Source organism: Phytophthora cinnamomi, assembly GCF_018691715.1.
Source record: "Phytophthora cinnamomi strain GKB4 chromosome Unknown Contig0, whole genome shotgun sequence".
In the NCBI taxonomy this organism is placed as follows: domain Eukaryota; phylum Oomycota; class Peronosporomycetes; order Peronosporales; family Peronosporaceae; genus Phytophthora; species Phytophthora cinnamomi.
In genome coordinates, this window is record NW_027150933.1 from 4096208 (window position 1) to 4121740 (window position 25533).

Consider the following 25533-nt stretch of genomic DNA (forward strand, 5'->3'; position numbering starts at 1 on the left):
GAATTGTCCGTGCGCGCTGTGGAATCGACTGACGGTGGTAAGTATTGCTTTCAACTGCAATCTGGGCCCACAGTTTGGGCGGCATGAAATAGAACATGAGCGCGAGAGGGTCTTCAGCGACTTCAAGAACACCGTGCGTAGGTCCATACGGTCCATCGTACAAGTTCGCATACGTGGGATCTGGGCCAAACTTGGATTCGTCTGTATATAATGTAAAACCGATACGTTAGTGTTTACGGTGGATGCATATGATCATACAAAGAGTTATGCTGAGCGAGGTCGACTTACCAAACTCCCACCCGATGTCCCTCATCGCCGTGATGTACTTGCTGACCTTTGCAGCAGACGAACACACCGACTCAGGAAGCTCCTCGCGTTCAGCATCCGATTCTTCATCGGTCAGCGGACCAATATCCCAGTCTCCGTCCCAGCAATAGTCGTCCTCCGCGTCTTCTTCGTCTTCAGGTTCGTCACGTAGGTCGGGGCCTTCGTCGGAGTTGAGGTTTGTGCAAGCGGCAGCCCCTGACGGCATCAGATTGGGGCCACCGTCGACGACACAATTCACAAGAACAGGAGTAGTCACCACAACGAGTTCCTCACCAGACGCAGCAGTATCGTTTTCAGCACTTGACAGTTCCTGCCAAAACAAAAGAACAATAAAAGGTTATGTTAGTCATAAGTTGGTTGCAACGTGTCATCACCATCTTTATGTTGGACGCTTCCAACATTACATACCTCAATGTCGTCAACTCGTTCCTCTTGAAGGAGCCCTCGTCGCCGCTTCCGCGATTCCACCATGTCCACGCGCTTCCGCTTCCCCGATCCAGTTGGTCTTGATCCAGAAGATGTGTTGGTCGTCCTGGCTGCTGGCGCTCCATCTTGCCTCTTCCCCTTCCCAATCGCCGTTACAATGCTGGCCATCGCGCCCGCCACACCTGATGTCATGGTGTCAGGCGGGGTTGTCGATGTAGCAGCTTCGGCAACTCGCGGTGCGATGGGGCCTGGCACAAAATCCGTCCTCCACATCGTTGGCGTCTCTGCGGGCGCCTTTTCCGACTCGGCGCCTTCTTTCCCGTCGGCGTGGCCTCTGCTGGCGCCACGCTCTTGGCCTGCGGTGCGACCGTCGCCCCCGCTGTAGCCGCATTCGCCTCCGCGGCTGTAGGCTTGGCCGCGGCTGTCTTCTGTGGAGCTGCCGCCGCTGCGTTCTCCCTCTCCTCCATCTCTGCCGCACGACGCAGTCGCCTCTCCCTCCGCTGCGCTTCGAGGCACTGCTGTTTCTGTGACGGCGTTAGCGTGTGACGTGGGGGTTTGCCGACGGGGCCGACCATTGTTCTCCACGCGGTCAAGTTCTCGAATGAAGGAGTTCAGTGTCCGTCGGCCACTGATTTTGATGGGCGGTAGAATCCTTTCTCTGGCGCGTTGAACCCAGCCTGCAGGAAGGTCAAACCTAATCCTGTGCATTTGTCCATTTCACACGCAAACAACAATCTTAATTTTTGTATGCCAGGTTAAGCGACGATGGTACATACAATATCCAATTATACATCAGTCTTATGTTGGACCTCCAACACAACATAGATGCTGCGACGGGAGGGAATTAGGGTATACACCTCTTATGTTGCGCGTTCCAACATGCGGGAAGTAAGGGGCTAACCTGACGAATAATTCTGTAATTAGCCACCGGGACGTCACGGCTGGACGTGGTGTCGTCCTGCCGCTCGGTCAAGTACTTCTGTAACTACGCCTGGAAGTACTGCATTCAGCAACCTGTCGAATAATGATGTAATAACGCCTTGAACCGCTGCACTGACTAACATGTCGATGTATTATATTACCAAACGTTGAAGCGGTGCATTCACCAACGTGTAGAGTAATTTGCGTAACCACGCGTTGAAGCTCTACAACTGCACTGTAGTAATCGGTTGAGCAATTTTGTAACAATCCCTTGAAGTACTGCATTCAGTAACCTATCCGGTATATGTGAAACTACTCGTTGAAGCCCTACAATTAATAACCTGTCGAGTAATGGTGTAATACCGCCGTGAAGCCCTACAATGAGTAACTTGTCGAGTGATTCTATACCTACGGCATGAAACCATACAATTAGTAATCTGTCGAGTAATTATGTAATAACGCCTGGAAGCACTGTATGAAGTAACCAGTAGAGTAATCATCTTACAACACATTGAAGCCATGTATTCGCCAGTGTGTCGAGTAATTCTGTAACACCGCCTTGAATCCTTACAATTAGTAACCGGTTGAGTAATTTAACTACAACATTCAAACCGTGGATTCACCAACGTGTCGAGTACTTGTGTCTCAAATCCTCGAAAATCTGCCATTAATAATCTGTCGAGTTGATATATTACCACACAATTAAGAGGTGGATTCACCAACGTGTAGGGTAACTCCGTAGCGACACCTTGAAACTATTGTAATGAGTCTTGGGACACCTCCTCGCCGGTGGGTCCAAGCGCTGCTGCGAAGGCTGTTCAGGGTTCGCTAGTATAGATAACGAGACAACCAACACCATACAGGCCACTTCAGTAGCTGGACTCTTGTCCTATTTATTAGTCTGTTCCTCGTGTCCTCCGTCCTCCGTAATCCTCCCCTGTGCTAGAACTCTTCGAACTAACGCACACCAGCCCAGCTCCCGTCCACGTACGGGTGCCCCAGCCACCGATGGCCCGTAGTTCTCCGTGCCCGTAAGTTGCCCCGAAAGGCCTTCGTGGTCACCGCGAGAAGCCTCATGTGCTCCACCCAGCGAATTATCATGTGAACGTCGCCTCCTGCCCCCACCACTCGCTGGACTATCGCCTTCTCCCACTTAGCTGCTTTGGTGACCTTCGGATCGTCATCCACGTGCTCACGACGACCCTCCAGACCACGATCTTCGCCATGGACAATTCCCAGCCGTCTATTGCGTTCCTCCGGTATTTGACAACCGCGAAGATCATCGGGAACAACCCGCAACCCACGGTAAACGCCACACTCGTTACACGCCTTCTCCACTACCAGAGTCTTCCACGACTCTACCGGTGTCGAACAAGCGGTTGTACTCTGCGAGAAATACCCACCGAGCCCCGTCGTCTTCGGGCTCATCGTGTTCATCATGTCCGTCGTGGGCACTCCGTGCTAGTCGTAGCCTCAACTCAAGTACGTAATGTCCAGCTTTGTTTCGTCGTCTTCGTCTGCCGATTTCCACCAACTGCACACCCTCGTCTCTCCAAGCCTCCTGACTTGTAGCTGCAGGTCTACGTCTTCGTTTGCCTGTTGCTTCCGTAACAGGACGCGTTGTCGCCGTCGTTGCTCCAACAGCCGTTCCTGCTTACGCGCCATCACCTTCTTGTTCGATTTCGCCTTCATGGTTCAACTGCGCTTCAATGTCTTCGGCTGCTTTAATCTATTCGCCGGTATGCTCGTGGTAGTTCGTTAAGATTGAAACGTGCGTCATAAATTCTCGTAGCTCTTCGTTTTATCTTCACGTTTCACCAAGTAGTTCTCGTAGCCAACTTCACTCACGATACGCATCGGCCCCATCCATCTGTGAAAAACTTCGTAGCGTTTGGTCCTTTTGGAGGTCTGTACATCCATACACGATCTCCTATCTTAAATGTCCTCGTTGTCTTTAGACGCTGGTTATAATACTTGACTTGTCGGTCTGTTCGCGACGTCGTGCTCGTTCTGCGCACTCGTGATTACTTCTCATCGTCTGCAGCAACTTCTGATGATACGGCATCAATTCACCTGCCTCCGTCACACCCGCACTCCGTAACAAATCGTTTGGCGATCGCAGTTTTCGCCTTATCATGAGTTCATTAGGAGAGAGAGCCACCGTTGAGTGTCTGCCCGATTTGTATGCAAACACCACAAATGCTACCCACATCTCCCAGTCATCTTGTTTGTTATCATGCATGTACAGCGAAACAGTGTCTTTCCAGGTCCGGTGGAATCTTCAACCAAACCTATCACCTGAGGTCGATAGGGTACAGGATTAGTCTATTCGGCTTGTAGTAATAGTACGAGCTGTTCAATGACTCGCCCCGTGGGTTCGGGCGCTCCGTTGGTCAGTAATTCCCGAAATACACCAAATTTGAGCACCACTTCTTTCATGATAAACTCTGCAATATGTTCCGTGGCGTGTTGCGCTGTTGCTACTGCCGAAACATACTTCCTCACATACTCAATTGCAGCAATGACATATCGCTCGCCTCCTCCTGCTCGTGGGAATGGGCCAGCCACATCCAAAGCCCAGCGATCGCCTACATCACCTCCTCGTAGACTTCGTAGCGGTGGGATAACCTCTCGTGGTCGTGCCTTACGGCTCCCACAATCTCGGCATCCACGCACCCACTTCTCGACTTCCTGCAATAGTTCAGGCCACCAATACACTCGCGCAATCCGCTCGTACGTGTACGGTGCCCGCACGTGTCCCGCCCATACCGAATCACGCCTCTCTCTGAATGCAATCGGCCACAGTTCCGGAGGTAAGAGGATTCATTTCCCCCGCTTCGTGTCGATCAGTACTAAGCTGAGCGTCGTCGCTGTTCCATCGCCATCATCTGGGCGTTCGTTGAACCTCGCCGTGTCACTCCCGCCTTCGGCTGCGCACTCGCCGTGGTCGTCACCGCGTTCTTCACCTGGTTCGGCTTCAGATTCCGTGACTTCGTCGCAGTTTTACTCGCCGGCTCCATCACTTCGATCGTCGTGGCGCCGCCTTCGTCATCTCGTCGTTCTACTGCATCCCCCTGGTTGGCAGTTTTCCGTCGCGTTCTTCGTCGTGGTGCGTCCTCCGCTCCCGTCACTGAATGCAGCCCGTTCATTTGTTCGACATCATCGCCCTCGTGTCCACGTCCTGCAAGTTATGCCCTCGGCTGCTTCCGCTCGCTATTATCATGACTCCACCGTCGTTGCACTCGTCCTCTACTATCGACCGGCTCCGGATCCGTCGTGGATCGCGTCCCTATCGTGCTGTACGGCACTGTCGGCGTCATCTCTGTTGGCGCCATAATGCTCACTTCACCCCCGCGTTATTCGTTGTCTTCTCGGATTGTGCGTGGTCACCAATCGTCACTGGCACGGCAGCCATCTCAGCGTCGTTGGGGTTCTTCGCCGTGTACAGCATCATGGGCTCGCCCTCCATCATGCCTCACAATGCTGCTTCATCTTCCTCTCGTCCCTCGAGGCTGTAATTCCTCGACCCTTCGCTTTGCCGCCCGTGTCAGCGGCCCCGAAAACGGGTTTGGCATTGGTATGTCACTTCGGTGATGCGGTCATTCGTCCACCGCGACATCAGGATCTTCATTCAGCTGCTGCCCGTCCTTCGATAGGGGAACAACTGTCGCCGCCTCCACCATCAGCGTCTCGACCGTGGTTATTCGGATTGTCTGCACCTGATCTTCCTTGCCCCTGTCTTCCCTTGCTGTTTGCATGTCTTCGGTCGTGCCTGCATTCCTCGGCGTCCGCTTTTCAATGGCAGGTACCAGGTTCGTTGTGCGTTGCCTACGCCGCCGTCTCCATCTGCCTGTCGTAGTAAGGATCACTGCTGGAAGTCGCGAGACTGCGTTAGTGTTTCCCGGACGATATTGAATGTCAAGTCCATTTCCTGCAGCAATAATGCCCATCTGTGTAGTTTTCCCGACAGGCCATTTGAGAGCCGCATGGTCTGTAATAATCGTAAATCGGCGTCCGTATAGGTAAGGACGGAATAGGTTTATAGCCCAGACCACCGTAAACCACTCTAACTCTGATATTCCGTACTCCAACTCCGTTTCACGCAGCATCTTACTGGCGTAAGCTATAAGTTCATTCATAGTCATTCCCGTGATCCTGCATCAAACAAGCCCCGAGTCCAACTACACTTGCATCGGTTACCAGTCGGATAGGCAAACTGAAATCAGGGTATAACAACAAAGGCGTCGTTGTTAAAATCGACTTAATTTCATGAAACGCTCGCTTCTGCGCCTCTTTCCACACATACCCCACATTTTTTCGCAATAGCTTGGTCATCGGTGCCATCAGAGTCCCGAAATTCTTCACAAATCGTCGATAGTAACCTGCAAGATGTACAAATCGCTTGATTCCCTTCGCGTTCACGGGCGTCGGAAAGTCACGCACAGCATTCACCAGTCGATGTAAAGGTCTTACCCCATCTGCGGATAGCTCGTGCCCAAGATCCTCCATGCTACTCATCGCAAAGTTGCACTTCTTCAACTTCAGTGTCAGACCAGCATCCTCGAGTCGTTGCAACACACACGCTAACTGTACTAGATACTGCTTGATTCCCCCTCTGGTGTAGATTACAGTGTCATCCAAATAAACTAGACAAGTAACCCACGTTAACCCACGTAATACACTATTCATCAAGCGTTGAAAAGTTGATGGCGCATTGGTCAAACCAAATGGCATACGAACAAACTGATACAGTCCACCCTTCGTCATAAAGGCGGTTTTCCCCTTATCTTTTGATGCATCATCTAATGGCGAGTTGGCGTCGCCATTTTCATCGAGCCAGCGACGTAGTTTAACGTGGTCGATGTTCACCATTAAATTCTAATCCAGCTACAATTTCGTCCAACGGCACCCAAGTTCCTAAACGTTTCTTCGAGGGCGACGCGCCCTTCACTACCATTCACCGCTGGAATACATGCCCTGTCATTCTGCACTTCAGTCACGGTTGTGTCCAACATTACTGATCCTAACTTCGTTGTCGGAATGAACACGCCTCATTCTCAGTTTTTCGCTACGACCGCCACCTCGATCGGTGTCACAGAACGGCTCGTTAGGTACGCCTTCCTCGCCACTCGTACCGCTGCAATGCGTCCCCTTATCGGGCTTCCGAACGGAATTACGACTGATCGTTCGTTTTCCTTGTATCGCAGTTCGTTCTCCTTAAAGTCCATGATCGCCTCATGCCTCTGCATGAAAACGACCCCGACCAAGAACATATTGTGACAGCCTTTGAAGATGCATGCATCCACTATCACAATTTCCTCGAACACATTCAGCATTACGAATCTCCACACTCCAACCATGTCGAGTAGCAGTCCGCCAATACCCTCCACGAAGTCTACGGGTGCCGTGCAGGAGACCCGATCGCCGTACGCCATCCAGTTTGTCCCAGCCACCATATACCGGGTTTCGCTGTCAAGCTTCACGGTTCGTTGGATGCCCGACACGTCCACCGTGGTCGTGGGAAGGCCATCATCCGCCTCCACGTACGTAGGGGAAGCATTATCATCACTCGTCACCACTTCCGTTCTCCGACTAGCTCGTTGCACTAACTTCACGCGTACGAGCTCTTGTACGTGAGCAGGTTCATCAACATCGCGATCTTCCATTCGTCGTTGTCGTCGGTCTGTCAACCTAGACAACGCCTCTTCAGCGTCAAAACGCCGTTGACATATCAGCTCGACAGTGACAAGTAGTTGGCGCTCCAGTTCTCGTGCTACCGCTTGATTCCACGCTTGGGCTTGCTTCGCACCTTCTCGTTTTCGTTGCTTGCGGGTCGTCATCAAGCTAGTCGCACTGCAGCGACGCTATTCTTTAATACATTAGTATTGTCCACAGTCGCTGTGAATTGCTCCTCCGTCATGATATTCGCGCCTTCTCCATTGGCTGGCACGCCCGTCGATGTCGCGCTGTCATCAGTGGCCGGGATATTCATCGCCATCGCGCCTTCTCCAGCTGCAGCCACAGGTCTGACCCCTTGAGTACATTCATTGTCATCTCGTACCCATACTTCTCGTCCATCGCTCACGTACTTCTCTGCTGCCCTCGTGTGCCGTACAGTCGTCACTTATCGTGCCGCCTGTTTGCTGTCACGGACAGCAGCCTCCGCCTGCAACTCCTTCATTACTTCGTTGATTAGCAGCGTGGTGTCGGTCACCACCGTCGTCACACTCGCTGCTACCGGTCATTCCACTCGTAACCCCGCGTGCACCATCAATCTCGTCTTTGTGTCCGGCTCCTTATTCGTAGTCTTGGTGTCGCCACACCCAACGTGTAGGCGTCTTTCACTAACTCGTCTTCCTCAAACTGCTCGTCTTAGGGAATCCGCTATCTGCGAACGCCGTACCCCCGCTACTGTGCTTGCTGTTCGTTTCCCTTCTCCATCGTTTTCGTGTTTCGCTTCCGTTCAAGGTAGGTCTCATGTCTCGCAGTTCGTTAGCGCACTCGCTCGCCAAATGCCCGTACTGGCAGCACCGATAACATCGTGGAAAAGACGGGCCCAGCCGAAAGTTCACTCGTGGTTCAAACTTCGAACCTGCTGTTGATCCGTGCCAGCACCACTTGCATCACTGGCGCTTTCAGTTTCTTCTTCCGCGGCCTAACATCGGGTTCGTCCTCACTCGAATCTCGTGCTCGCTTCACCTTCGGTTTCTTAGTGTGCTTATTGTCCTCTGTTCGACTCGCATGTGATGACGCAGGTTTCCTGCGCGGTGCTTTTTTTCTTTTCCGTCCAGTACTTCCCATTCCACTCACGACCAGGTGGCTTATCCCACGTCCCCCAGAAGTTGTTCCAGACCCCCTGTGGATTGGTGAACAGCGCTATTACACCTGGATCTCGGTCAACGTCGGTCGTAGGCTGGTGGTGCATCATTTCCACTGGTAAGTGCATTGCTCCCATCCCAGAAATTACCGTTGGCTGACCCGCATTACTCGTCATCGGCATTAGGTAAGACGTCGGAGCTGTCGCCCACGGCTGCCCTATGTTAGCCATTCCTTGGGGAACGTTGTCATCAGGATCATCAATCTTAGTAGCTTTCTTGATTGCCTTCTCAAGTGTCTTTGGTTTCGGATCTTGAAGACTAATTTCCGCGTAGTTTTATCCAGGCATCTGATAAACTGCGCCACCCACTAACACTCGTTCTCTCACCTTGTTTCTGCCAGCAGCACTCCGAAGGCCAGCTCCGAAATCAACGTAAATTTCCCCCGCGTCCAGACTCGGCTGTTGCCCCTCCAGTCAGCTGCCGACTTATCCATGCGTTCTCCATACCGGCGTAAGAGCGCTTTCCTCAAGTACGTCCATCGCTTCTTACTCTCCCGAAGTCTTCTGTTCAGGTTTACCCACCATCTGGCCGCGTCGTCCTGCAACTTGCCGCCAATAATGAAATACAGATTCCGGTCCATCCAGCTTCCACGACCAGACTCCTCGGCGCCCTTCAGGTTCAAGTCCATTCGGTTGATCCACGTCGACACCGAAACATCAGGCGACGGTACGTACGTTGGGAGTTCGTGGTCTTTTACATTTTGTCGTCTAGCTTCTTCATGATGACCGTGGTAGCCGCGTCGTTCACGTTCACTGTGTCGCGCGTGATGCTCATCTTCTTCGGTGTCAGAGCTGCTGCTGGAACTACTGCTCTCGGGGTCGTCACTGCTCGTGCTGCTGTCATCAATTGAGTCTTCGCTCGAGTCACTCGAACTACTGCTGTCGTCGGGAGATGGTGCTCCGTCGGTTATCGAACGTCGAGCTCCTGCGCTACGACCACTGTGTCGTCGATCGTGTCGTGCTCGTCGTGGTGTCCGTACCGTCGGGGTGTTCCTCGCTGCCACCGATGGTGTATTCGTCGTCGTGGTTGTTCGTGAGGCGAGGCGGGTGGACGCCTTTATCGTCCTGGTGTATAGTGCGAGTGCCGTGGGGAATTGGAAATCCATGGAGTACCCTTTGGTGTCTTGTCACCACGATCCAGTCACCAACACACTGAATGAGTTGGAACTGGAACTGGATCGGGGATCCAGTATTGGCGTGTGCCCTGGTGTCAACCCCTGTCGGTACGTTTAACTTTGGCGGACCGGATTTGCCACCTGAAGTTGTTAATAACCCTTTTGCGGTTCAAGGGTGCATTTTTCGCCTTTTAAGCCTGGTTCCAGAACACGGTGTGAAAACGGCCAGTAAAAGGGCGCTCTACGCGCCCTTTTACTGCTAGAGCACCTAGTTTTGTTACTCCCAATTACAACCAATCGCAGCGATTCAGCTGTAGGATCGGCTGTTATATTTCAAGCTTATCGCCACTAAGTACGTAATTTATCTTGACCCGTCGCCGGTATCACTGAATAGTTGCCTATAAAAACGGTTTTCGACTTGCCACGTCGTCACGTCGATGATAAAAACCGGAGGGGGGCCTCCTTGGCGCAAGCTGCCACCACTCATTCATGCCATAGAAAACGCAAGATACATGCATATCTGCTAGTCAATACAAACTTCCTGATACACGCAACCTTTCTCACCAATGCGTACAAGCTTTTCGGATTCGGAGGACAAGGCGCTAGTACAGATTGCATTCCTGTTCGAGCGTGAAGGGCTTCGTATTATCTGGGAGTATGTTGCTCGCCAGATGAGGACGAATCGCCCTGTTCGTCAGCTCAAGTGTCGCCTGGCCAGCCTCAAGAGGACGTATGGAAAGAGTCTGAAGGACTTTCCACGGTGTTTTTTTGGGAGACGCCTTTTCCGGGAAGACACTGTAGTCTACGGACCTGGTCTACTACCCGTTCGAGGTCGTCAAGCTCTACGTACCGCAACTCAAGATCACCAAGGATCCGCTGAAGCTGCTACAACCGTCCATACTACTGCTCACCCAGCGCCAATCGAAGCTGCTGCTGCTCCGACCGTCACTGCTGTGGCTCTCCCCGCACGCGTCGCAGTTGCTGCTGCAGGAGGAGCTGCTGTAGCTCCTCGATCGTCTGTCGATGCTTCTGCTGCTACTGTTCGCCCAGCACGCGTCGCAGTTGTTGCTGCTGCTCCTGCTGCAGCCGTTGAAGCACGTCAGGATGAATCGCCTGTTGGTCTTCTGACTCAAACTGAAGCGTCAAGAGCACTTGATTTAATTTTTGGAGACATCAGCGCGGTTGATGTGCGGCAACCATCTGGCCGTACGCAGGACAATGCTGGCGAAGTCCTACCACCAGGTATATCAGTCCTCATAGGTGCGTTGGGGCGGATTGATGCGAGCGACGTATTTCTCGATGTTGGCGCTGGGATTGGCAACGTGCCCGTGCAAATTGCACTGACAACAGACGTGCGGGCCTGCGTGGGTGTCGAGATGCGTGCTGATCTCTGTGCGCTTGCTGAGGCGCGCATCCAACAGCACGTCCGGGAGCTTCCGCTGCTTCGGAAAGTGTTCGTGAAGGCAACAGATGTAAGAGATGCCGCTATAGCATCGCAATCGCCAACACGCGACGCCACGATTGTGTTTGCCAATATTTTTCTTTTTGAGGAAGATGCAAAGCTGGTTGTGACACGTGAGCTGACCGCTTTACCAAGGGCTCGTATAATTGCCGCGACATCAATGTTTTGTTTCAGGCACCGTTCATCGTGCTCAAAGCCATTCTGTTCTAGCTGGAAGTTTGTACGTGCCGTGCAGTGCGCCGTTAGTTGGAAATCAGCGCTGCATCCGGTTTACATTTACTACAAAAACAAAATTAGTTGAGATTCACATCAATGTAGCGTTCACGCATCATCAAAAATCGTTTGACAAATCACGTAGTAGTTGAGCGATTGACGCGCAACAAGCCGCTGTGCACCACCATCTTCAACGACTTTACCATAAAAAATGTGCCTGCTAGCCGCCAAGCTCACGTCGAAGGCCAAGAACCACCACATGGACGTCAAGATCGAGCAGGAGGGCGAGGGCCGCAGGTGCTCAGCAATGTCGTGGGCAGCGCCACGACCGTGGCCAGCCGCTGAGCCGCGCGCTGCGACGCCGGCATCACCGAGACCGAGATGCTGGAGCGCCCCCTCGAGCGCCACCTCCACGGCTCCAGCGGCGTGCTCGGCGACGGACTACCAGAACCTCGAGAAGATTGAGGCTGCCGAGAAGCGCACCAACTGCATGCAGTGCTACTTTAGCAGTGGCATTCTGGACCCGGTCACCGTGCCCTACCACGTGCACATGCACTTCCTGCAGGATCCCGACTACGTCGTCCCGACGGCCAGCGAGAACGAGACCAACAACAACACGATCGCCGACAAGGTCTTCCTCGAGCGCGGGCGGCCGCCTTAAAGAGATCTACCAGGAGTGCATCATCAAGTCCATGAGTCAGGTGACGCCCACGTTCCACACCGAGGTATGAACCGAGTCAGACGGCTCCTAGATGGCCCGTCTAGCCATGGCCTACCGCGGCAGCTCGACACACTCGCACTTCTCCAGTATCGCCGGCGCGTGCCACCAGCACGGGCTTTTCTCGCAAGCACAAGTACGACGAGTTCGTCCCCAACGTCATCTACGGCTTCTACTTGCAGAAGCCGGACACCCCCGATGCAGGGCACTGGTAGCTTCGGGGACTGCCTCGCCGCCGTCGTGAACGATGCGTCCATGGACGCCATGCTGCCTTGCACGTCGCTGACGCCCATGCTCACCGGCGGCCTGCTGACCCCGCAGCAGATCGCGTACGCCTACGCCGCCTGGAAGTTTACCTTCCACTTCATCCACCACCTGCCGGAGTCCTTCGCCGTCGTAAGCAAGTCGCTGCGTGACCGGGACCCGTCGTCCTTCGCGCGTCTCGAGCATCTCCGCCCCACCAGCAGCTCTTGGACCATATTATGAGCTCGACTGACATCGCTCAATATCCACAAGTCCGACTACAACACGAGCAATACCATGGCAACACTGCGAAAGTTCATCATGGCTGGGCAACATCTCTACGTCGTCATAAACGTTCCCCTACAGCGTAATTTGTCGAGCTACGGCTGGCCTAGCAGGAGCACTGCTGGCAACAGCTTTTTTTTTCCTTAGGTCGCAGCTTTGCTATATCCGACTGGCGTTTAACGTTACCCTTCTCTGTAAAAAGTCCCTGGGCCAAGTAAAACTGATGAAATTTTTCCCAGCATTGAGAGTCGTATACGGGCACGTCCAAGGCTTGGCGTTTTCTATATGCACAACGCTGCACAGGCACACCGCATGCGTTGAACAGTAATTTGTCACTTCCGTCGGGTACCGACCCTCCCACCTGCACACGATGCAGCGTCGTCGCTTTCGGTTCTTATCGGCAAAATGCTGCTTTGAAGCCGTCATAAAGCATGCATTTGACCGCCGTTCTTCACTGAAGTTCGATTGCTGGCTTGATGGTGTATGATGTGGTATTACGCTTTGCGCTCGCCCTTCAGCGGCACCGCTATACAACAGGCGGTCATTGCTGGGAGCGTCGGCCCATTTCCCACTGATGAGCTCTCCAATCAACGCCATCATAAACACTCGGTGGGGGTCTCGAACTGTTGGCTGAGTTCGTGCTAATCGCCGAGTCAAGTAAGCATTAGATCTGGCAACATCGATTAGTGCCAATGCGAATTTCTTGTGCCAACGTTTAAATGAGTGTCCATCTGCTATCGAAAACCTCCCACGGATCTGGTCTAGTCGGTCCACTCCTTGCATGTTCTTGTTGTATTGTGCAACACACACGGGCGCTGAGAATGCTCGGGATTCCTTTCCAATTAATCGCGTGACAGTAGTAGTTTTTGACGCATCAGCATTTGACACCATATTCACGATATGGCCATCGCACCACGAAGCAGCCAGCATGCTGTGGTCTCGGGAGACTACCTGGAGGTGGTCCCCGCGTACACAACCATCGTTTTTGTCCAGCATCGTGTGCGTAGGAAAATGCTTACTGTTGCCCCGGATTGTACCTCGCCCGTAGAGGCCCTTCAGACGAAGTTCTTGTAGTAGTTGAACACTGGTGTAATAGTTGTCCATGTTCAGCACTCGGTTAGACCCAAACAATGGTCTCGCCACTTCTAATACATGCTTTCGAATCTTAGACACCTTGTCCAGTTCCTCGCGTAGCTGTTGCGCCTCTGCTTGCCCCACAACGCCTTGCACCCGATCAGCAATGTCGCTCTGATTGCAGTGAAGCTGATAGTTTAAAGCTATCCACGATGTTGAGCAGCAAAGCATGTAGAGGCGAAAATGATACTTGCCTGTGGGTTTCATAGGATTGTACACGATGAGATGGCGCCCTTGACGTGCCCGACACGCGACGCTTGCCTCATCAACGGCGACATCTCGCCCCACGTTGATGTACTGTGCGCCAGTAATTTTCAACAAATTCAAAAGCGGGCGAATTCTCGCCGCTGCGTCCTGCTGCAGTGTCGTTGGAACAGCGTTAAACCTCAAACATCGTCGAAAAAGCTTGAAGCGGCTCAATGCCATCACCCCATCCAGCGAAGTCGTGCCCCCCCCAAAGATCAGGTCCTCTGGTTGTTGACCCCAGTAGTTGGCATACTCGCCTTTATCATTGACAGCCATGTAGAACATTATTCCCAAGAACACCATCAGTTCTGACATCGTGAACGGGGTGGAGAGCTTCACGTCGTTCACAACAGCATATTTGTTGGTTTCAAAGAGAACTTGCCGCCAAAAATAGAGAGGGAGATAGGCAAGAAAACTTGAGCTTGCCGAGTGCTCAAATATGTGCTTGAACTGGGGGCGGAGGTAAGTGGTAGTTGATCCATCTGCATGCTCGTACAAGTAAGAAGGAGCCTCAACTTGAGCAGAAGGATCGAAGCGCATGTTAGCTATTGCTTCAACTTCTTCAAGGCTGGTAGGCAGCACCTCTGTTGGATCAAAAGCTTCAAAACTCTCCGCGGTTTCAAGATCAAACAGGTCATCTGAGACTTGGATGGTCTCCGAGGAGTCAGGCTGAACAAGCAACTGCCAGTCCGGGGTCTTCGTCTGGGTGACAGCGTCATAGTTCAGAACACCACGCTGGATGACACCAATTCCAACGTGCTCCACTGCTTTCTGGAACTGGCTGTCCAGCCACCGAATCTGAAATAGTGAGCAAAATTTTCCTTTTCGCATTTGCCGACACACTTTACCAATAATATACGCCGTACCGGCTGGTCTGTACGCCTTCGTTTTCATCCATGACTCTCGTTCGGGGGCAAAGGCTACCAGCTTGTTCACGTAGACGTCTTGTAGCATGGCAGTAGAAGTACGCGTGGGTGTGGTCTCAGCCGCCGTCAGCGCTTGTGCAGGCGGTTCCATAGAGGTTTCATCAGCATCACTTTCCGACGAGAAATCTTGGTATTCACTCCCCGACGACAGTCTTTCATCACTTTCTTCTGTTGCTGAGTCCAAACGGTAGGTCACATCAACACTTGTAGTACTCATGTCGACCACTGGGGTCACCAGATCGCCTCCCGCACGTTCACCTCGGTCTCTGAGGCGACTACGACCACGGAAACCACCGCGTGTTGTCAGGGCGCCATCACGTACTCCACTAAGAACTTCATATTCGGTGTCACCACGCCCGACGACGGCGGCACGACCCCCAGCACGTCCGCCACGGCGACCTCCCCGACTACCACGTCCGCCACAGCGACCTCCCCGACTACCGCGTCCACCCTCACGAACCGACACGCTACCTTCGCTTCCTCCACTGATTACCGCGCCATCTCTGTCAACACCACCGCAAGTGCCTTTACTGGCCAAGCGACCACCACGAGAACCACGCCCACCACGCCGGCCTCCTCCACGTGCGCCACGACCACCACCGCGAACACCACTCGCCGCTCGACCTGCAGCACCAACACCACCTCTTAGTCAGCCACGAAGCCACCTCCGCCTCTCATGGCGACCACTCACCCGTCAAGTCGACCGCGGCGCTGGCGTCAAGGCTGCCGACCACCTGACTGACACCGTCTGCACGTCCTCCATCGCTCGTCGCAGCACTGGCGCTGCGTGCGCCGCCGTCTTCTCCACGACCTGCAGCACCAACACCACCTCTTAGCCAGCCACACGGCCACCTCCGCCTCTCATGGCGACCACTCACCCGTCAGGTCGACCGCAGCGTCGTTAGTCGGGACCTTAGAAGAATGAACAAATCGAAGCACGGCTTGTTCGCCCAGAAAATAGTCGACGCCTTCGACGCCACTTCTTTGATTCCCGCCAGGGCGTATGTACCGATAGCGAGAATCTAAGCTTCGTAGAGGCGGGGGCTTTGCCGTCCATCCCTGTTTCCTCAGTCTTTGCCACTCGAACTTGAAGACGGCTGCCCCACCCAAACTACTGCTCTCCGGACCAGCAGCAACTGGCTCACCCTCGGACGACCGCGTTAGCCGCCGCCGCTTCCTCTGGCTTGCCTGTCCCGCCTCGTCGTGCCTTTTGCGAGCGGTCTTTTCGGCCATTTCCCCCCTCGATTTTCCGAATGGAGGGCTATCAAACAGCGGTTACATTGGATGCATTTGTAAGGGTAGTTTGCATATACTATAGTGCATATAGCTAATCACGTGAAAACTTGTATCAGTTTTGAAAGCCAGAGAAGCGCGCCAAAGTTGACGCCCAAAAATGATCTGAATTTTTGTAAAGGCATACTGATCCGATGTGCAATGCATACTTGGGGCAGATGGGAAATACAACATTGCTATCACCATACAAATCAGAAGTAGAATGCATACCTCAGCTGGTGTAACACAGCAACTAATTATTTGATGCCCGAAAGAAGGGCCTTTTTGCTCTCACGGCCCGTCAGCGTGGAAAAAAATCGCACATCAACTAGCCGCTGCCCACTGCGGCATAACAGTGTTAGCACGACAACTAGCCAAAGTACGGGCACCACGACAACCTCGCTCCAACAGCACTGCGACTGCCAAAGCGCTGCGGGTTGATGACGCGCTGTCGCGCTGATCTGCATAGTGTCATAAAAGAGGAGTTCCTGTTATTTATTACCGCGTAATTTACGGAGTCGGTTCAATGTACCGCTCTGTTTTAGCCAATTAGCTGCACTTTCGTGCTGGCTGCTCTCAGCAACGTAATATTAGCCAATCACTGACGTTTCTAAAAGGGCGATTTCTTCGCCCTTTTAGGGGCATTTGTCATCACTGAACCTGCATCCAGTGAGATGGTGACATCTGTCCTGTCTATATACCCATCTAAAAGGGCGGAAACCTCGCCCTTTTAGCTCCAAATGACCTAACTTTGTATACTATAATTTATCCCTGCGAATCGCGAAAGGGATAATATATAATTGAGTATACAGAATGTAAGTCGCTACGGGACTGTCCTGAATGGTAGGAGTCATAGTCAGACCCGTAATTCAGAATAGCCAACCACACTGAAATGCAGAAAATCAATGCCGAGCTAAACGTCACACAATATACATCCACCACTTATTCTGTGAGGCGCTTGGGTGGGTGTCTATACACCAGTCAACAAACGAGTCTTCGCCCAGTACACTAGTCAGTACTGGATGCGCACTCAGCGTTCGCGCACCACCCTCACCAAGTAAGGGAAATATAAGACAATACAAAACACAGTCCTATCACACAGCAGTAAATCATTTCAGTCGCAGGGGTAACCACTAACAACCACCTGAGACAACAGTAGGGAAATACGAAATGGACGTTCAGAATGGACGTAGCAACTTGGTTATGAAGCTAGAGCAGATCACCCCAGAGTGCGATACCCCAGTCCTTGCCCGCCTCGGCTTGAAACAATCGAAAAGCCACTCACCCAACGTTCGCAACGTCGGGGAGGTCTCAAACCGACCGTTGTCTTGGGCCCCCGGGCGGTGTTCCGCGGGCAGCTTGTCCTCCACGCTGCGCTGGACGTCGTCCTCCGGTCCGTCGAGATGCTCTCGGCGCGCGCGGGGGGGGGGGGGGGGGGGGGGGGCTTGTCTGGTTCTTGGCAAATTGGTTTCTTGTTTGTTGTTACGTTTGGCTAGCTATCTTCTATCACTTCTTTGACTTCTAATAAAGCTTTCAGTATGCTTGACTTGACTTGACTATGCTTTGATCTGTTGACGTCGACCTTCTTCACGGCATCACTCATCACTTGATGACAGCGGCATCTGGGTACATCGACCCTTTGCGGTCGAACTGCGAACTGGCCTTCGGCATCCGACGTGCGGCTAATACAGTGTCGACGGGTATGCCTTGGTCTCATCCAGGCTGGGGACAAACTCCATAGCAATATCGCGGGTAGCTTGTCCTGAATGGGTATTCTCTTGACGCCATCCAGGGTGGTCATCCGGGGATCAACTGGATTCAGTGTGACACTTGTTCAGTCAGTGTGTCACGATCCGGGATGCCACCATCCATCTGGTTAACCGTGAATCTGCATCAGTGAGGTGCTTGATGCACGGGGTCATGTTGTTGGGGGGATCCTTCGGTCTTGCTGCAGTGTCGTGAACGGAGCCAATGCAGGCTGTAGCTGGGATACGTTCTCCGACTACACTTCTACGCCTTAGGCTTTTCCTGCGGTGATGGCGTCGGCGGACGCACAGCATGTGTTACTCCTCGCTGAATAGGAGCGCTCATCCAGGGGCACATCTCCAATCCTGTGAGTCCATACTAACTGCAAGCACTGGTAGTACCAAATCTCCACACAAGCAAGCACTCTCGTGTCACCCAGCACGCCACCAGATTCCAATCCAGCGCGACCAATCAAAACGCCATCACATCCATCCAGTTCGGCAGTCGGATGTGGCCACAAGAAAAATTCCCGAGTCATCGTGCCAACCGCCGCTCTGATCGTAGTTTTTCACAGAGGATCTTGCCACCGCGGTGACAGGCAATGAGCAGACCAACACGCGGTGCTGGCCACTCTGAATGGCGTCCTGTCTCCACATTAGGTCAAGCCGCATCAAGAGGGCATCACCGTGACATGCGACGTCAACGGCACAATCCATTCTCCATCGAAAGGCTCGTACGTGGGATGCCGGAAGCGGGCGACGACGCGGGGTCGCCTCGCGGCACACCATCAAGCCCGGCACAACTTCCGCACACGCCACCATCGGGTAGCGGTGAGGCTGGTGCCAACTTGGGCACGGGTAGCAGCATCGGCGGCAACTCCGGTGGCAAGTCGAGAAAGCCCAGTACGAGCTGCAAAGGCGACGACTCCACGACCGATGACAATCCCACGGATGACGCAGGCACGGAAAAGCAAGGCTCCACAGATAACCAAGCATCGCTAGAAGCACGCAGCAAGCACTGGGAGTGTTCGCTGATCGAAATGTCTGCGGAAAAGGTAAAGCAGGACGATGAGAAACACCATAGACTTCACGTCGCGGGATTATCGCAGCTTGCGGACGATGATGGCGAGACCAAGCAGCTCAGTCAAGATCCAGGCCCTTCCGCAGCAGAGATGGCAGCTCAGCGACTGGCGGCCAAGCAACGCAGCATTTCAGGGCTGGTTCTGTCAGCTACAGAAACCCGCGGGAAAGGGGCTGCCTCTGGAGCGTGGCTTCGCAGCGTCATCCACTCCCACCCCACCTGCACACTGGCAGGCGCCTCCGGATCACACTCCGGATGAGGCATTCTGCTTTGATGGAATTCTGGCCAGGATGGAGCACATCAATCGTAGTCGCTACGTTCGTGAAGGTTATGCTGGCATTGAGGTGCTGGCGGCCATGGAGGGGCTCTCAGCGACCGACTCGACGGACCTGAATGACTTGGTGGGCGAGGCCGACGACGTGAATGAGTATTTCTTGCGTCCGCGCCCTGGATCGCCACCCCGTAACAGAGAGCTGGAGACTATTCTTGATTCGGTTTAGACTCGCTGGGAACTGGCTTCGCTCTTCGTGGTGTATGAGCCTCAAGATTTCGTGCAGCGCACATTCAGTATGACCACGTTCATGCGTCGTCTGCTGATCAAGTATCGCCTCACGCGCGATGAGGTCCAAACTCTTGGTTCGTCCGCGGTAGAGTGGTTGCTCCAGGCGCAGAAAAAAAGCGCAGCTCTAGACCCACTTCACGCAACTGAATGAACAGTGGGAGGCAATCTGCAAGGACCAGCAGGCCACAGCCGATGCGACAGTGGAGAGGTACCGGTTCGACTTCAATCGGCTCTTGGAGGAGCAAGAGACTGAGAAACGGTCACTCCGGGACCAAGTCGCGAAAATGGAACGTCAACTGAGGACTGCAGGCCTGGTCGCTGACTCGCTGGAGGCTCGGTCGCTCAACGTGGATCGGGCCATGACCGTCCTGAATTGTCATCAGACTCAAGTGACTGGCAATTGCCATCGACTGGAGGGTCGGCTCAAGCAACACAAGGCTAGCGCGTTTCTCCTTTCTGAATGGAAGACGCTCATCAATGCCACCTCGGCTGACGACTTGTTCGCTAATCCAGTGCCATACGTCGCCAAGAGTGGCGGCGACACCGACACAGAAGAGAATGGTGACGGCGGTTCTGAACCAGACGGCGATGGTACTGGGTCTCACGGCAGGCGCACTGCGTTCCTGGATCTCACAGGCGACCCCTCATCCGGCGACTCGTCACACGAGGAGCCTCAACCCAAGAAAGCAGACCAGGATCGCAAGGCTCCAGACTTCATCCAGGTCCGTCCGACTCAATGGGATCCTACGCAGCAACGTGCGCGTCCTGCGGACCAAGATTATCTCGCCGACGAAAAAGCTGCGTGAGCATCGCTCGCAGGTCTCCCTGCTGTGTGGCGCAAGCGTTTCACCGACGTCCAGTTGGCCATGGGTTCTGGATTATCATATCTTGCCCGCATGAATTTGCTGGAGAGCAGGAACTCGGCTCGCGCTCCCTTCAAGGCTAACGATCTGTCCAACATGCTGGCTCGCATGCCGTTCTGGAACAAGCTAGATGAGGCTGACTGGGCGTGCCTCGTGCCCGAAATCTGCTATCTCGCGGAAAACGTGTTGGATCAGTGCAAGCAAGATCACCCACATCCCGAATTATGGCCCGACTTGGTGGATCCGACTCAGAGCGACGGCGACGTCCTGCTCCTCAGGTCAGACGACGAAGACGAGGTCGACAACGAGACGCAAGACGCTACGTGGACTCCGAGCAAGAAGACGCAGGCCAAGATCGCTCAGATGGAGCGTTGTGAAACTGAAGTGGAGGTAGGGGGACAGGGTGAAGAGGCCCAGGATGACGAAGAAGAAAAGGCGCCATCCACTCCGACTCGGCGATCCAAGCGCAAGCTCGATTCAGCGTCGTCGCAGCCAGACTCCGCACCCGGTACACCAAGAACCAAGAAGAAGCAGAAAGCTCGTCCTGGAGAGCCTCGGCGGCAGTCGCTCCTCGCTCGCAAGACCTTGTCTGAATTGACTCCAGAAGAAATGGCCACAATCGCGGTCCCGGGTCCCGGGATCAACTCTTGGCGGCACCACGGCATCCTTAATACCTTCGCACCCAGTACACCGCACGCGATCGACCAGTCTCCATACTTCTCAGACTACGCGCCCAGCAAGAACGGTGGGTCCGGCCCACTCATAAAGCGCTACGACTCCTCAGAGTACACGGCTGTGGTGTTGCAGAACACACAAATATCGTCAGATGTGGATCTCCAGCACAAACCACAACAATCGCCGAGTTAGGTCGGCGCTTGTTGGCCTGCGCAGGGGTTGTCCCCTCGCGGTTCGGCCCAACCGGGACAGCGGGTGTCTCGCCTCTCGCCGACACCTGCCAACCAAGGTCCACTCTTCCGGAGATCCGCCGAGCTAGCGGACTCCGTTCACAAGCTCCTGTGCCCTCCACCAAAGGATGGACGGCGGCGCGCTAGCGCTTTTACAGGCCGCCGGGGCAGAAGCAACCCGACTTGAAGAGTAACGGCACCCGGGCTGTCCGGCGTACCGGCTCGCTGAGCTAGCGAGACTTTTCCTTCGCACTTGGCGAGCACCCAACGCCCAATCCCGGGCCGACCTAATCTCTTGGCGCTGCCAGTCGAGTACCCTACAAGCTATGCCTCTCAGGTACCGACGGCAGGCATAATCCGACCCCGTGCAGGGACTTACCGGAAAGTGTGCACGTGTTGTGGGCCTAGAAAATTCTGCTCTGTTTGTTCTTAAGTCTCCTGGGCGCCCTGAAAGGGCGCCTCCACTATTCCTAAGGTCCTATACAAATATCAAGTGAAATGGAGTGGTTTCGGATCTCGACCGACCCTTCACCCTCTCAGCGACGCTTCGAACTCGGCGGAGCCGGATAAGTTGTCCGGATAACCCGGCGAGCTCGACGGGGAGGTCTCGCCGACTCGGCTGAGTGCTGCTGAGCTCGCCGGGCTCACGCTTGGTCCTCTTGTGCGCCTTCTGGCCGTGCACCGTGTCGTTTGGGCGGCCGGCGGCTCTGTTTAGCCGAGCTCAAGGCCTGTAAACTACCTTGAACTCGGCTGAGCGTCTCCTAGCGTCCCCGTACTCGGCCCGCTGTACTTGTGTCTTCTCCTTGCGTAGCGCCACCCGTCCTTGGTCTCCGGTGCTCTTGATTCTCACTCAGTCGGCCGCGGTGCGCTCGTGGAGCCTGCGAGCTCGGCGGACTGGCACAGTGTACCATCCAGCCGAGTAGTACCGTCAGCGCCGCTTTCCTGGCCGTCTTGGTACTGCGAGCTCGGCGGACTGGCACAGTGTACCATCCAGCCGAGTAGTACCGTCGGTGCTGCTTTCCTGGCCGTCTCGGTACTGCGAGCTCGGCGAACTCGGCGGACTGGCACCATCCAGCCGAGTAGTACCGTCGGCGCCGTTTTCCTGGCCGTCCTGGTACCCTTTTCTGCCTTAACTTCGAGTGCTCCACGAAATCTGGTGTTCCCTACACCACAACTGCCCCGGTCACGTTCCGAACCGAGGTGGTGAGGGACTTGATCATCACTCTGGGTCAACCTTTCTCTTCGGCTCCAAACCCAACGGTCTCGTCATTCATCCATCGTCATGCCGAGTCGCGACGAGCCCACTGCCTCCTCGGTAAGTTGCTTCCTCGTTTAGTACTTGGCGGTTCTCCAGTACTGACCAGCTTGCTCCCTCTTTCTCCAGGCTTCATCACCAAGTGTTCCCAATCCACGACCGCCTCTAGGTGTGGTGAGGTCCGCCGAGTCGCTTGGTCGGTCGTCCCGGGCTTCAGGGGTCAGCGGTGAGCGAGATGGCTCGCTCATCGATCTGACCAACTCCCTGGAGTTCGACCGGGAGTCTGGTCCGGCTTCTCGCACCTCTCCCCCTCGTCCGCCGAGTTCGCATGGCGACACCACTTCGGGCGCCGCCGGTGTTGGCCGGTCGAACTCGGCGGAGCAAGCGAGCCTAAGCTCCCTTGAGGCGCTGGTGCGGGCCGAGTCGGCTAACCGTCAGGAGGAGAACGCTGCTCTCGCCCGACTCCTGGCGTTCATCTCGACTCGGCCTCCTCCTGCCATAGACCCGGCGGGGCGACGTGCTCTCCTCTCCGCTTCTTCTCTTGCCGAGGTCACGGACGTTCTTCAGGGCCAGCAACCTACGCCGAGTTCCGCGAACGACGTGGCCGCTCTCCGGGTCGAGCTGAGCACCGCCGAGTCCGTCAACACCCATTTATCTCGGCGTTTAGACTCACTGGCTGTGGAGAACGCCGAGCTCCGGGACAAGCTGGAGGTCGCCGAGCGCGAACGTGCTCTTTGGGAGGGGGAGGCTAAGAAGTTGGCTCCATTTATGACTTCCCTCCGTAAGTCTCTGGCTGCGACCGAGGCCTCCCTCAAGACTGCCCGCGAGGACCAATCAAAGAAGGTGGCTGCTGCTTTTGCCCACGCCGAGGCCTTCCGGGCACAAGTCAGAGAGCGCGACGCCGAGATCGCGCGTCTCATTAACGCCATCTCGGCGCGGGACGCTGAGTACGCTACCTTGCAAGGGGTGGCGACAAAACACTTCGAGCAGCTCACCGAGTCAGCTCGGCTCCTCTCGTCTGGGGACTCTCAGCCTCTCCGTCACGCTCAGGCCACCATCGCCGACCAGCGCCGGGTCATTCTGAACCAGAAGAGGATCATCGCCCGCCAGGGGTTTCTGCCCATGCACGACCCTCACATGGCTGCAGCTGCTGGTGCCGGTCTGGATGTACCAGGGCTCGACCCCGCCGAGCTGCAGCTGAATGCGCGCTTGTGTAGGGTGTTAGCGGCGAGGTTCCCGGAGGTGATGGACATCCCCGCCGGAGAGACTCGATCGGTCGAGTTGATCATTCATCCTCGCCAAGATGGGTCGTCAGCGACTCCGCCGACTTCGGTGGTTTCGTCGAGCTCGTCGTTTCTTGGCGTCTCGACTCGCCCATCTTCTCCAGTGTGTCCGCCGAGTTCCTCCGTGGCGCCTGCATCTGCATTGGCTGCAGGGTCAGCTCAGTCGACCCGCTCGTCGAGGCTCCGGCGGAGTAAGTCGGTGGATCAGCTTCATCGAGCTCGGCTGGACACTTTGACGCCAGCTGAGCGGCTTCGCCGACTCGCGAATCCCAAGTCGCTGACTGCTGCGGGGCCCCGGCGGAAAGAGCACGTACCGCCTCCCCAGCCTTACGCCTGCCCCCTTCCTGGCGAGCCTGGGCACGAGGAGGCTGTTGCCTTGCTCGACGAAGTTACCCAAGAGCTAGGTCTGCCGAGTGTCTCTTCCTCGAGCTCGGCGGACGTCCGAGCCGGCGACCTTGGTGAAGCTGGTTCAGCCAACGACTCCGCTATCGACTTCGACGAGCCGGATCTCACCGAGCCAGTGGTTCCTCTTGTTCCATACTCGGGTTCTCCATCACTTTCACCGGCGGTTGGTTCCGATGCTGGTACCCCGTCGGCTGGACAGGTGGTTCCACCTGCAACGGCGGCTGCCTTGTCGGTGAGCTCCGCTCCAGTCCCGAGCTCGGCGACTCCAACGCGCGTCGGCCCCTCGGCTCCGGTGGTCTCTATGACCGCTTCCAGCTCGGCGAGCCCTTCCGTGGTTGGGAGCACGGGTCGCTCGGCTGCTGCTTCGGCTTTCGCTTCGGCGACACGCCGGCTATTATCTTGTTCGATTCCCCGGTCATCGCCGCGGTTTCGTGTGCGTGGGGCCGACCGATCCAGTTCGATTTCGTCGACCGTACTGACTCAAGCTCCAAGTACTCCGTCGAGTTCCACTCGGCCTGCCGTGCTTGCTGGTTCCGCCGCGCTGACTTCACCCTCCGGTCGGCCAGCCCGAGTTAAGGCGGCCACTGCTCGGGTCCTCAGTGCGCACCTCCTGCATGAACTGGACACTCCCGACGACGTCGTCCTCGGTCGACTGCACTCCCAGGACTCGTCCAGCGGTAACTCCGTTGACCCCACTGGGACGTCGGCTCACCCACTGAGTATCTCGGACGGGTCTTCGGATTCGGATGATGGTGGAGGTGGGAGCGATGGACTCGGCGGAGTCGTTCCTAGGTCGAGCCCGGCTGCTAGCGACGAGTGGGAGGAGAAAGCTGAAGCTGATGCAGAGGAGAAGGAAGCGCGGAGTCAGGATTCACCGGACTCCGACGACATCCCGCTACGTTCCCTTGTTTCCAAGACCCTGCCTCCTCCTACAGGCAAAGCTCAGTCGTATCGCGCGGCCCGTCGGACCTTACTGGGCTCCTCCGCCGAGTCGGATGACTCGGACTCGGCCCATCCCAAGAAAACAAACACACGGTCTAAGAAGAAGCGCGTTCACAAGCACAAGCACCGGCGCCGGCACAAGCACGAACGCAAGTCCAAGCACGAGTCGAAGCATCGGTCCAAGTCGACGAAATCAAAACGTCGAGCTTCTCTCGACTCGGCGGATGACTCTCGGTCAGCTAAACGGAGCAAAAAATCGGCTCCGCCGAGTTCCCCTGGGTCGGCTAGCTCGGCTAGTCATTCCCGTCCAGCTCCGCCGAGTTCTCC

The 25533-nt window shown here is 55.1% G+C and overlaps 2 protein-coding genes across 2 annotated transcripts; both read left to right on the plus strand.

Moving 5' to 3' along the window:
* Window positions 1–19029: 19029 nt before the first annotated feature.
* On the plus strand, window positions 19030–21283 carry IUM83_02254 (uncharacterized protein; the record flags this gene model as incomplete). The annotated part of the gene is made up of 4 exons (XM_067926157.1): window positions 19030–19410; window positions 19492–19638; window positions 19709–20275; window positions 20414–21283. 4 exons carry the CDS (start codon window positions 19030–19032, stop codon window positions 21281–21283), a joined length of 1965 nt encoding a protein of 654 aa, XP_067800590.1.
* Window positions 21284–22603: 1320 nt separating this feature from the next.
* Window positions 22604–24840, plus strand: IUM83_02255 (uncharacterized protein; the record flags this gene model as incomplete). The annotated part of the gene is made up of 3 exons (XM_067926158.1): window positions 22604–22636; window positions 22706–23789; window positions 24464–24840. The coding sequence occupies 3 exons, from the start codon at window positions 22604–22606 to the stop codon at window positions 24838–24840; spliced, it is 1494 nt and encodes a 497-aa protein (XP_067800588.1).
* Between the last annotated feature and the right edge of the window lie 693 nt (window positions 24841–25533).